The 13,840-nt window shown below is 38.0% G+C and overlaps 1 protein-coding gene across 10 annotated transcripts in view; it reads left to right on the top strand.

The window, feature by feature from the left end:
• Cher (filamin protein cher) overlaps nucleotides 1-12,950 on the top strand; it is a 54,886-nt gene extending 41,936 nt beyond the window's left edge. For 7 of the 10 annotated variants that reach the window (XM_070308319.1, XM_070308320.1, XM_070308318.1 and 4 more), the window contains 7 exons: nucleotides 4,780-4,920; nucleotides 5,481-5,783; nucleotides 5,914-6,969; nucleotides 10,313-10,506; nucleotides 11,091-11,532; nucleotides 11,655-11,858; nucleotides 12,059-12,950. In XM_070308319.1, coding sequence (XP_070164420.1) covers nucleotides 4,780-4,920; nucleotides 5,481-5,783; nucleotides 5,914-6,969; nucleotides 10,313-10,506; nucleotides 11,091-11,532; nucleotides 11,655-11,858; nucleotides 12,059-12,243 — 2,525 coding nt within the window. In that variant the 3' untranslated portion in view covers nucleotides 12,244-12,950. Of the gene's footprint in view, nucleotides 1-3,209; nucleotides 3,338-3,878; nucleotides 4,119-4,779; nucleotides 4,921-5,480; nucleotides 5,784-5,913; nucleotides 6,970-10,312; nucleotides 10,507-11,090; nucleotides 11,533-11,654; nucleotides 11,859-12,058 lie in introns of those variants that run through there. The other 3 variants (XM_070308326.1, XM_070308327.1, XM_070308328.1) reach the window with 3 other exon arrangements.
• Nucleotides 12,951-13,840: the final 890 nt, after the last annotated feature.

The raw sequence follows: 13,840 nt of genomic DNA, 5'->3' as shown, positions 1-13,840 counted from the left end.
TGATTTATTTAAAATATTATTCTTGCTATTGTGCGTGATAAAATTTTTATCTTAACCGTAAAGCCGTAAGCAAATCGACCAATTAGCATTCTTATTATGTTGTAAAAATGCTTGAATGTGATTGATCAACTTATGGCTCTTGCAGACCAGTGCGATGACGCGACGCGCGATATTCAATGAGAGCTTTATCTTTTCGGAAAAGCAGAGCTCTCATTTACTACCCGTTCTAAGTTGCAAAACCTTGCAACAAAAATTAGAAAATCTCAATAAATCTGACCTTATAGATTGCCATTTATTAGTTGAAGCTATTCAGCAAGGTTTAAATAAAAGATAACTTATTAATTTGATTAATACATATGTTATTTAATTTTAAATAAGGATTTAATTGAAAAATATTATTTTATTTTAAACTATTGATTCAAAAGTATTAATTTCAATAAAACAAACAATGTCGCTTAATTTACTATATTTGATTTTAAATTTCTTACAATATTTGAAACAAAAGAATTAATAATAGCAGCATGTTTACATCCAAAATTTAAGTTAAACTGGTTAACCGGAGAAAAAAGAAAACGTGCTGAAAATTACTTGGAGGATTTATTGGGAATCCGATCAACTGAAAATTCTTCAAAAGCTGGAAAATCTGACGATCACGATGATTTTTTCATTTTTGAGCAAAAAACGGTGCAAAATGAATCTGAACAAGAAGAATTGCAACGGTTCTTAAAATCAAATAATTGTAATATAGAAATGTTAAACGACTATCCAAAACTTAAAAAACTTTTTATTAAATATAATACAGCTCTACCAAGCAGTGCATCTGTAGAAAGAATGTTTAGCATCGGTGGCTCTGTATTAACACCACAAAGAGGGCATTTAAATGATACTATGGAGCAACAAATTTTATTAAAAATTAATAAAGAATTTCGATAAAATTTAATCATTTATTTTGTAATAAACCTTGAATGAAATCTTGCTTACAATTTTTTAAAAGTTTTTCTTATGCAAAATAATTTATTAGTTTGTATTGTAAAAAAGTAACGGAAATTGTAACGACTCGTTACTTTTTAGTAACTGTAACGGTAACGAGTTACTTTTTAAAATTAGTAACGAGTAACGGTAACGAGTTACTTTTTAGAAAAAATAACGGTAACGGTAACGAGTTACTTTTATAAAGTAACTTTCCCAACCCTGACTTAATGTTCCGCGGTTGACCAACACGCGTTAAGAGAGCGTTAAATGATAGACACGACGGACACATCATTACAGCGTTTTATCCACGCCAAAAATATGGCGAGCTAGACAGACGGGTCACCATGTGGAAGAAGAGTATACGTATATCGCATGGATAAGCGCGACATACTGTCCGCGATATTAATATTGGCTGATTAAGTAGCTCCGGATGCATGATACTCGCGGTTGGTCCAAAGCCGAGGACGATGGCGAGTCCAAAAAAAGAACGTTCCCTTCCAATGCCATTTCGAAACTCTTTCCTCATTCTCCAAATCAGGCTCATCCCCTCGTGTCGACGTAAGAAAAACTGGAACTCGGATTTTCCGGTCGACGAACTCGCGCGATTCCATTCCGGACGCGTTTTACCTTGCCAAAAGATCACGTTGCTAAAATCTTGCGCGATGAAGTTTTGTGCTTAATTATCTTGCTGCTTTCAGCTCACAAAATGATATACCACTTCCATTTCGATATACTTCGATTAATATATAATATCACAATTAAGAAGGAAACGGCACACCGAATAAAGACGGGGGATGATGAATAATTTTGAATCGAGCCGTTGCGATTCTAGCAGATTATTTACGATATCTCCGGTGACTTTTGAGCGCTGATGCGTGTGAGAACGATGGATTACACGGTGGTGGTTCAACGCATCTCTACGCCTGTCCGCAATTAGTCAAACTCGGCAGGCATCCGTTCCTCTTCGTCATAGCGGCTAGTGTTAAATGCGCGCACGAGCCGGTTCGCTTGCTTGATGACTTCCCTCGGTAAATGAAAAGACGATCACGGAAGCGTAGTCGGGATGTTTCACGCCAAGATTCTCGTCTTGTCTATCTTGAGAATTCCAGCATTTCACGATAACAATTTACGTAACCATAACATTTGATAAAGATAAACGAAGGAATCATAGAAGAATGGAAGAAAGAATCAAAGCAGGATATAAAGCAGAATGTTTCTTTGGAATTGCATCGCAATTTTTTTTGTCTTTTTGCACACATTTCAGAGACCTACTTTAAATCAAGAATAAAGCATTATATTTCGTATTATTATTAGAAAGAACAAAATATAACTATCAAATTGAATAACAAGTTTTAAGAGATTTTCTCTAATTTTACATACAAGATTAGAAGAAATATTTATAACATGCTTTAAAAAAAATTTGATATAAAGAGGATTTCATTTTAGAGTAAGATGTCTCTTCTCAGGCCAAAAAATAACGTCAAATAATGATAATAATAATCTATCCGACGATCGCCGTCATCAAAAGTATCATGTTCCAAAGACGGCCTCGAGCCGTCTCCTTCAGCAATCGAAGGCAATATGTCGAGCGCCCGGCAATAACGTCATCGTGAACGCGCCTAATGATGGTCACGTCGTCCCGTTCCCGATTTACCCCGATCAAGCTAGTCTCGTCCAGCGTTGATCTGTACGAGCCACGCAAGTCGTCCATCGCTGAAAGAAAACGAAGCGATTACCACACAACATATATATATAATATATATGTATATAAAATATACCTCCATCCCTCCACACCGATACACCTGCGTCATAAATCTTGACGGACCAGGTGCAGGTGCCACGACGCCGACCATTCGCTTCCTCCCACCAGCCTCGGAATCTTCGGATTAGCGCGTGCGTGAACCTCTACAGGTTTACTCCGATCGTGTATGCGTGTATAGGCACGTGGTTGCAACCTATAGAGAAGGATAAATCTCCTCATGGAGAACGACAAAATGAGACAGACCGAGAGTGAGAGAAAGAGAGATTGGAATTGTTGGGGAAGGAGAGAAAGAGAGAGACAGGCAGGAATGCTTGATAGACGAGATAGATTGGCGAACGAGCATCGCGAGCGATACTCAATCGGCTCCTCCTGGTAATTCTATGCTGGAAAAAAGATCACCCGGCCAGATCGACGGCCGAGCTCTCTCTCTCTCTCGCCCCCGCCGTCGACCGACTTTAGTAGCTGTGCGATCGTCAGTCGTGCTAGAGATGCGCCTTCGTGAGGTCGACTGATAGACGCCATCAGGCTGGAGACCTCGAGAACGAAATCGCTGGAGAACGTCGGAAGACGTTGTTACCGTTCGGTCAGTCGGTCAGTTGAACGGTGGGTCGGTTGGTCTCCTGGGATCCCCCCGGAAATCCTTGACTTTTTTTTAGCGCAAACACGTTACAGTGGAGATTTATTGCCGCCGATCTATTCGAGGGTTTCTTGTCCTCGGGGTGTTGCCTTTGGCACGTGACGTCGCTTTTATAACTGAATTCTTTCATCTACGTTGAATCATTTCGATCGATATTTGGAAATTATATAAGATTTTTTCTTTTTAATTTAATTTTTTCTTGCGTAAAAAATCGAAGGATAAGATCTACTAACGAGACAGAATCGAAAAGCCATTTAGTTAAAAGACATAGAATATTTCCCTGTGAGATTTATGTATATTTAACTTTGCAATCGTCGTGTAAATCAAAAGACTATTAATTCTTTTGACGAAACAAAAAATATAGTTTCTTTTCATATTAAGAAAAAAAACGAGCAATTATTAAATTTTACGGCGATTATAGAAAGATTTCCATCTTAAAGTGAGTTCACAATTGATTTGCTATATAATTCATTCAGTGCATCGACAATAATTTACGTAATTCTGAAGTATACTCGTTGGAGATGTTTTGGGCGGAAGAGGAAGCAGAGAAACCAGCCACGTGGCAGGATGTATCAACCTTCTATAGAGCTTGGCTAAAAAGCATATCCTGCAGTGAATTCGATTACGCCGAGCGCGGACCGATCTGTTACGCAAAAGATACTCAAGAAAAGGGAGAGATTCCAGGACCTGGACTTGACTTTGCACCACTCATCTTCCAGAGTCTCTTCTATATTCGAACGAGAAAAGGTTGCGCCTACAAAAAAAATCTCTGAATACAACTTTGACTGAAGAATTTCTCAACAAACGATATTTGAATATCAAATAATATGAAATAATTCATAATATATTAATCAGATTATCGATCTATCATCAATTAAAAAATTAATTTATGAATACTTATGAAAAATTAAATTTTTAATAAGAAGATGTATCTAAAAAATAAATTTTTTTGATATGTACATTGTTTTGTTGAAAAATATATTTTGACTCATTTGCTCAATACAGACACGTATACACTTCTTAAAATTTTATCCATTTTTTTACATATGTACAATCCGTTGATTATTATTATATGTCTTCGAAAAATATAGATACATCAACGAAATAGAAATCTCTTGCCTATTTTTTTTTAAACACGATAGAAATATGAAAAATGAATTACTTTTTTTCTATTTCTGAGGAAAATTATTTTTGTGCGAAGATATTATTATATATCCTTGAATATATGAAATGGCCAGCAACATGACAAACACAAACATTAAGCAGTTATTTTTAATATGAAATCGTGTTTACGAAAACTGTAATTTTGTATACCAGTGCCAACCAATCGCGACACATTCGAGGAAAATATGTCGCGTAGGTATCCTTGGATTATTTGCGATAAACATTGCTCTCTGCTCATTTTCAGCCGAAGTAAAGATGCCGAGCGGAAATACAGATAAACCAGTGATCGAGGATAATCACGATGGTACAGTATCCATCAAGTACGAGCCGAGGGAAGAGGGCCTTCACGAGATTTATGTGAAATTCAACGGTGAACATGTCCAGGGTAAGTTAATCCATTCATCTCGCGAATTAACAGCGATTACGCAATCGTTAGGCGCGACCAATCATATGGCAGCTTCCAAGAATAACGCGCTATAATCCATGATCCGTACGATCCTGGAACAGATAGGCTATATGAAAATTCATTTTCCGTGTAATGAATCTCGCGAGCGCCAATTTGCGCTAATAATAAATCTCTCCTCGTCTACGACAAATTAATATTACACGATCATCATTAAACTTCCCAATATTATCTTCAGAGATAAATTTTTATTATATATATTATTTACTATAATATTATCTCTCATTGTATAATTTATTTTTAAAACACTTATTTTTTAAATTTATTTTTTTTTAATTTGTATAATTTTATAAAAGGAAAAATATAGATCTTTAAATTATTATAATATTTTCTCTCTATTTCTTCATTTTTTCCGTCTTTATTAATATATACATATTTACATATAATACATCTTTAAAAATCTACAAAAACGATTTGCATATATAAAAGACATTCTTTCATTTATATATTTTATATTAAAATATATAATTTTTTGTTTTTAGGTTCTCCTTTCAAATTCCACGTTGATTCCTTGGCGAGCGGATATGTGACGGCATATGGACCAGGTTTGGTCTACGGCGTTTGCGGCGAACCTGGAAATTTCACCATCTCGACAAAGGGCGCCGGCGCAGGCGGTCTCTCGCTGGCTGTTGAAGGGCCGAGCAAGGCTGAAATATGTTGCCACGACAACAAGGATGGCACAGTGTCGGTGTCTTATCTGCCCACCGCGCCAGGAGAATATAAGATCACCGTTAAATTCGGCGACAAGCACATCAAGGGCAGTCCTTTCGTCGCCAAAATTACGGGTAAATGCATCAGGATTGTTTTTCGCATTACAAACTATATTTTAAAGTATATTCAGAAATGAAAACTTGAGAGAGATCTATAATTTGCGATAAAAATTAAATGAACCGAAGAAATAAAATCTGTTTTTAGGCGAAGGTCGCAAGAGAAATCAGATCTCCGTGGGTTCTTCCAGCGAGGTGCAACTGCCGGGTAAGGTGTCCGATGCCGACGTCAAGTCCTTGAATGCGTCCATTACGGCGCCCAGTGGTCTCGAGGAACCGTGTTTCTTGAAAAAGATGCCGAGCGGCAACATGTGCGTGTCATTCACGCCGCGCGAAGCGGGCGAACACGTAGTAGGCGTGAAAAGAATGGGCAAACACATACCGAATTCTCCCTTCAAAATCGACGTGAAGGATCGCGAAGTCGGCGACGCGAAAAAGGTTAAAGTCTCCGGTCCTGGTCTGAAGGAGGGTAAGACCCATGTAGAGAACAATTTCTCTATTGATACAAGAAACGCTGGCTTCGGTGGTCTCTCTCTTTCGATGGAGGGTCCGAGTAAAGCTGAGATCCAGTGCAAGGATAACGAAGACGGCACTCTGAACATCTCCTACAAGCCCACCGAGCCCGGCTACTACATCATGAATCTCAAGTTTGCGGACCACCACGTCGAGGGCTCGCCATTCACTGTTAAGATCAGCGGTGAAGGTAGCAATCGACAGCGGGAGAAAATTCAGAGGCAACGAGAGGCTGTACCTATTACCGAGGTCGGCAGCCAATGCAAGCTGACCTTCAAGATGCCCGGAATTACATCCTTTGATCTTGCCGCCACCGTCACGTCCCCCGGCGGTGTCACTGAGGACGCCGAGATCAAGGAGGCCGAAGACGGCATCTACGCGGTGGCTTTCGTGCCTAAGGAACTCGGCGTGCATACGGTGTCCGTGCGTTACAAGTCCATGCACATCCCCGGCTCGCCTTTCCAGTTCACGGTAGGCCCCCTCAGAGACGGCGGCGCTCACAGGGTTCACGCGGGTGGACCTGGTTTAGAGAGAGGAGAACAAGGGGAGCCCTGCGAATTTAACATCTGGACTAGAGAAGCGGGCGCGGGCACTCTCGCTGTCTCCGTCGAAGGACCCAGCAAAGCGCAGATAGATTTCAAGGATCGCAAGGATGGCAGCTGTTATGTTAGCTACGTCGTTACTGAACCTGGTAAGCTACGAGTGTGCTCTTTATATTTACGCCAATTCTTTTGCAAGTGAAATGGATTATCGTTTCGATGTGTTTTTATTAAAACTGCTTTTAAAACTGACGCGTGTACCATATATACGTTTTTAAAGAAATACAATGATACATTAATTAGATTATGTCACAAAAGTGTTACAAGTGATAACGATATATTTACCGTTAAATAGAACATCTCAATATAATTCATGTTTCAATTTTTTTTTTTGCTAGGCTTTATGAGTATATTTGGAAAACAGTAATTAAATAATTAAAGAGATCTAGTTTTCTCAAATAACATCTCTTTTAAATTGACAAAGTAAACTTGATATAAAATATTAATGGAGTATTTTCTCTCTCAACTTCATGGATTTTAACACTTTTTATAGCTTTTCATATATTTGAAAGAGAAATACACACACACATTCTCTAAAATAATAAATAAAAGATTTGATAAATTTTTATCATATGCAAGCTTAAATTAATAATGTAAACTATAGGAATCTTAAATATATTATGAGGAGAATATTTCATGATTATTTCAGTCGTCGTAAAATTCAATGAAAGATACGAATAATATTGTCTAAAGTCATGGCACCTGCAACGAATCAATACATTATACATATACATATCTGACCGCTAATTTGGAGCTGCAACTTTCGAAGAATACCGGCAAATAAGATACCGGGCTGTCATTCTAAGTGTCAATAAAATGCCACAAAGTAATGGCAAAGATGGACATTCGCCAACGTTGATATACTATTCTTGCTTGAACAGTGTCGTTACAGTTGTCGAAAACCATTTGTACTTTGAGACAGTAATGTCGCGTTCCCTAAAAGACTCATTCGTTAAAATAATTTTGTTATAAGACGGATCGTGTGGTGATTCACGATGGATTTATCGCGCGCACACTTTGTATCACGATGGATTATTCGCCGCACGTACATAATCGATTGCATACCGTCGTTCGAGTGACTCACGAAAGCTCGTCCAAAATTATCTCCCTACGAATTCTGTGGATCGCCAATGATACTCGCGCGAGTTAAATCATCCACAGCGCGGACGCCTGTTGGCTTTAATACGCGCGAATTTACTCCCGCGACAGCTAAATCGCATGTAATATTTTACGTTTTCTAGGATAAAACGAAATATCGTTTTATTTTCAACAATTTTATATTTTCGATAACTTCTAGATATAAAAAGCAAACATTATGCTTCCGATATCTGATATTTTCTGAGAATCAATAATCTTTTTATGTCTTCTCTAATATTATATTGTTGCATGAATTTCGAGATCGATCAGGATCGATTGGTGAACACAACAATATTATATTTTTAATATATTTTATTTATTATTATATATTAATGTAATATTTATAACAGTTTTTAAAATTTTCTGATAGTATATAATGTGTGATTGAAGATTGTGATTAAAAAATATATCTTCTTTTTATATTAGAATCACAAATATAATCTGCCCTGGATAAGAGTGTATTAGAAGCAACTTAGATCTTCGATAAATACTTGCACTAGATTTTTGCAAATTTTCGACACTAAATTCGTTTGTCAGGAAATCGCTATTGAAACAGTTGGTTGATGGGACACCGTGTATTTATGCGCGGTCGGATTTATGTTTGCACTATGGTCGCGCGGACGTAGATCAACGTCGGCCGTCCACAAAGTGTTAATGAATCCGGCTCGGCTTGCTCGTTGATCCGTCATCGTACCATGTTTCCCTGCCTCAACCCTCCCTTCCGTCTCGTTGATCATCCAGCTCTCTCGGTTCCGATCCCAAAATATCGCCGTCTATATTTGTTAAGGTGGATCCATATTTTGGCCTCGGTTGGCCACTCGCGGCTGGACGCGGATTAACGCGCGATGGTTATATTTGGGCCCCGTGGGAGAGGACCGCGAGGTGGTGAGACGGTCACCGGAGGCGACACAGGGGCGCGAATACAGAAATACGGGGGTACGGGGAATGAAAGGGGGAAGACGGAGAAAGCTCGCGGACAAATCGAGATCGGTCCGTGGAAAAGTAGTGGTACGCGACCAACCTTCGGTTGCAGCTGCGATCGTTCGTCTCTTTCTCTCTTCCTTCCTCTTCTCTCCTTTCGTTTCTTCTTTTCGCACTCTTCTTTGTTGGTCCCCTTCCCCGATCGAACCCTTCTAGCCATCCTCGATTTCTTCCCTTCCTGTTTTACCCGCCAAAGTTCCCTTGACGTTGGATTTTTACTTCCGGCGAAATCCGTGACATAAACTCGGGGTCAATGGCTACCTTCACAGCCACCACGCAGATCGTCCTGACAGGAAACGAGCCGCAAGTATTTCAGGAAGACAATGGTTAGTTCGATCTTTGAGCAAATGTCTCCGCGATCGTCGTGAAGCAGGAAACACAATTCGTCTCAAATGTTTCTTGATTTATTCAATTACCGCGTCTATACTAATTGATTTGTCTCATTATTCTGTACATAAAAGTATTACGGTAAGATGATTGAGAACTGAATATTCTACGAAATATTTTATTTTTTATATCAAAATATGTCAGATTAAAATATAAAATAACTCAAAAAGTACTTAATGAAAAAATACTTTATTATAGTGTTTTGGAAAGCTCTCGAGATAAGCTACAAGAATATGTAATGAAAAATAGGAGGTTCCATTTAAGAAATTAAAGGTGTCCTTTACTTGACCTTAACGATGCCATCCAAGGTCAAACCAATGACACCATCTATGTTCCCCTCAAAATCATACAATTTTTGTTCAAAACGTTTTTCTCTAAAATGTTTAGTTTTTGAAAGAAAAGGGGTGTATCTAGGACACCCTGTATATATTATATATATATATATATACATATATACAGGGTGTATCTAAAATGATGCACTCAACTTTAGGAGCGTATTCTAGAGATCAAAATAAGACTTTCTTTTCTAATGAACATGGGTCCACAAATGAACCTCCCCTCCGAGCTAAAATTCGAAAATGTGTGAAATTGACCAAACACTCGCTGGCTTACTTTACTTTATAATTTACTAGGCTATACCAAATTTCAACCTCCTGCCATCTTTTTTTTAAATACAGCCAATTTTTAATTTTTTCCCCAACCTTTAGGGACCTCTAAGTTCGGAAGAGGGTTCATTTGCGGACCCATGTTCATAGGAAAAAAAGTCTTATTTTGACTTTTAGAATATGCTCTTAAAATTTAATGCATCATTTCAGATACATATTTATTTTATTATACCTATATCTATGCTATGTAGCAGTAATATCGCATATTTATATTACTTAATTTATTTATATATTGTATTTATTGTCGTGTATCGCTTGCTTTCAGGCGAATACAGAGTGGGAATCAAGTTCAACGATCAGCACATTCCTGATTCGCCGCACAGACTTTACATCTCGCCGGCGATGGGCGATGCGCACAAGCTCGAAGTTGCGCAATTCCCCGATAGTGGAGTGCAGCCCGACAAACCATACACGTTCCTGGTGCGCAAGAACGGTGCCAAGGGCGAACTGGATGGAAAGGTAAATCGGCCCTTCTCCCGCTGGTAACAAGCGTGATTCGATGTGCCGTAACATCCGCGAGCGTGACTATCCGCGATAAATCTCCTTGCGAAAGAGAGGAGAGGAACGCCGTAAATAACTCTTGCGCGCTTGTGAAATCATCAGACCGCGTAGGTGGGACCGCGAATGTATTTTTACTGTGCACGACCATGTGTACATAGCTGGATGACTCACATGGAGGATGATTTCGACAGAAAGTAGCGTTTCTGTCGCCTCAGGACTTTGTATAACGATATCTCTTAGTTTCTCTGAAAGCAACGACGTTTTATTCTTTTTATCTCCTAGTTTTTCTAGTTCTGATTTTACACGAGAAAAATAATGAGAATTTCACAAAGAGGACGAAATTTTTAAGTATAGAAATTATATATTTTAAGATATATTAAATAACATAATCTTTTTTTCTATATTTTACGATATGTAAAAATTAAAAAAAGAATTATATTTTTATTCCAGATATTATTTGAAAGTCGAGATCGTACCTTTGGCTAGGAATGTCGAAAGGTTGACTTTCCGAGTCGCGTTAATCGATTCATTATTTTTTTCAGATCGTGTCGCCGAGCGGTATCCAGGATGACTGTTTCATCCAGAGCATAGACGCGGACACGTACTCGGTGAGGTTCATGCCGACGGAGAACGGAATCCATCAAATCCACCTCAAATTCAACGGAGTGCACATAACAGGCAGCCCTTACCGTATCAAGGTCGGTAAGGTTGACGCTGATCCGGCGGCATTGCACGCTTACGGAAACGGCTTGAAAGAGATCAAGACTGGACAGAAGACCGACTTCATCATCGACACATGCAACGCGGGTTGCGGTGCGCTGGGCGTCACCGTGGATGGACCCAGCAAGGTCGCCATGGACTGTACCGAGGTCGAGGAGGGCTACAAGGTCAGGTACACGCCTTTGGTACCGGGCGATTACTACATCAGCATCAAATATAATGGCTATCACATCGTGGGCTCGCCATACAAGGTTCCTTGCACAGGTGCATGTTCTTAATAATAAATGTGTACTAATAATAATGAACAAGTTATTATATCATCGAATAAAACTTTCCGCGTAGAATATAATAGAAGAAATAATAAATATCATTTATATATATTCCAGGTGCGGATTTGGCGGAGAGAGGCGCGCAAGAGACAAGTTCAATCGTCGTCGAGACCGTGCAAAAGATATCGAAATCCAAGCAGGTTGGCCCAGTGTTGCCGTTATTCAAGTCAGACGCGAACAAAGTGACGAGCAAAGGCATGGGTCTGAAAAAGGCTTATTTAGGAAAGCAAAATCAGTTCATCGTAAGCGCGGGAGACGCTGGTACGTTCTCTTATCGAAATTGTGTATATTTGTTACATATATATGTTGTATATTGATTACACATCTATATCTTCTTGCATTTAAATAATTACTTCAAGTACATTTGTAGCATTAAGGGTTAATTAATTTTATAAGTTTTTTACTATCATTTACAAAATTATGTATTGTGTCTAACGCGTCAATCGATATCGTAATTGTAGGTAACAATATTCTCTATGTGGGCATCTACGGTCCCAAAGGGCCATGTGAGGAGGTATTCGTGAAGCACACGGGTCGCAACAACTACAACGTTAGTTATCTAGTGCGCGAGCGGGGCGAATACATCCTGATCGTCAAATGGGGCGACGATCACATTCCCGGCTCACCCTACAAGGTTGAAGTTTAAGCTGAACCCAACATCCAGATCAAATGCGACGCACCGATGCAAGATAGAGCTATACTTCGTCTCGATGTAAATTGGAGTCTTGGAATTTGCAAAACCTCGCCAAATTAGAAAGGAATTAAGTGTTCATCTAGACTTCCGATTGTGTATTTGTAATTCAATTTGAAAATGATTGGCAAACCAAGATCTATTTAAAAATGGTTTACGTCGAAACGACGCATTGCTCGATTTCTAAAATAGCAGTTGTATTTAGGAGACAACTATTGATGCTGACGATAAAATCGCGATATAACTTCTTACCGACATAGTTAATTCGCTCATCCTTCCAAGGTCTTGGGGACAATTTTGACATCTTAGAATTCTCGTTGAGACAGTAGAGTCGCGAATAGAAGCAACGACAGTTAATACGACGATAAAAAAAAATACGTAGGTCAATTACTCGTTCGTTCAAAAACACCAATTGTGCCTTTGATTAGAGATGCAAATACATTTACAAAATATATAAAATATACAGAATATATACAACACGCACATACATATACAGACACGTACAAAGCCACGTAAAGACGCAATCATGCCCCACATCCAAATCAGATTCTGATTACATTACATGTTATATGTCATCGGTTATTAAGTATATAGATTAAATATACTGCAATTGATTATTATAATAATAATATAGAAGTTAAATAAATAATATATTTATTATATATTATATGAATTCTTCGTTCATACACCATCCTTAGTAGCTTTCTCGGTCATGAAAACAATAAGCGTGACATGTATTGCACAATGCGCGATAAGCTTAGAGTATTGAAAACTGAAGAAAACGTCAATTTCAGAAAAGAAAATTTCAAATAGAAAATTTGATAATTCTGTAATTTAAGCATTTTAATTTTTTCTAAAATTTAGAGAAATTCTTTCTTACTCTAAAAAACATGCATTTCAACAATGCATGTGTTACTTACTTAATTGTTATATCAGTTGGATAAGAATTATTTGAAAAAAATTAACAAGCGCGTTTTACAGGACTATGAATCGATAGTCACACACACAATCAATTTCTGAATATGTTGTGCTGCTTAACTCTATATCATTATACTTTTTTTTAAATTATAATATATAAATAAGAAATAAATTTGCACGTATATGTGTGATGAAAAAAAAAATGATATATGTTAAATGATTAAAATAATTATTTCATCGGACAATACTTCTTTCCCATTACTTTTTCCAGTACTTCATATATAGCGTACATATATTTTTCTATAAAAATGTGAACAAGTTTTTTTCATATAGTTATCAGCATAAGAACTGTCTTGTGAAATCATCAGGTCGCATTTTTTTTATGTCGCGCACTCCCCCGTGCGTGCGTTTTTCTCATTAATATTACATTATTTCAAGGTATTCTCATGTATTTAACGTAAATTATAATACTTTCTGGTTTTTTTTGTCATCGTGGCTAATTGAGTGGATCGCGTGTTAAGATATTAAGACGAAGTGTGAATGTCGGTGGGTAAGTACAATGTAATCACAATTCAATTGTCGCATTTCTCGCGAATAATTAATATTGCGCATTTATGAAACGCAGACAGTCTTC

Source organism: Polyergus mexicanus, unplaced genomic scaffold, assembly GCF_030449975.1.
Source record: "Polyergus mexicanus isolate NDT 795.1 unplaced genomic scaffold, iyPolMexi1.0 SCAF_15, whole genome shotgun sequence".
In the NCBI taxonomy this organism is placed as follows: domain Eukaryota; kingdom Metazoa; phylum Arthropoda; class Insecta; order Hymenoptera; family Formicidae; genus Polyergus; species Polyergus mexicanus.
Note: the sequence above shows the minus strand (reverse complement) of the source record. Positions and strands in the feature narration are given on the sequence as shown.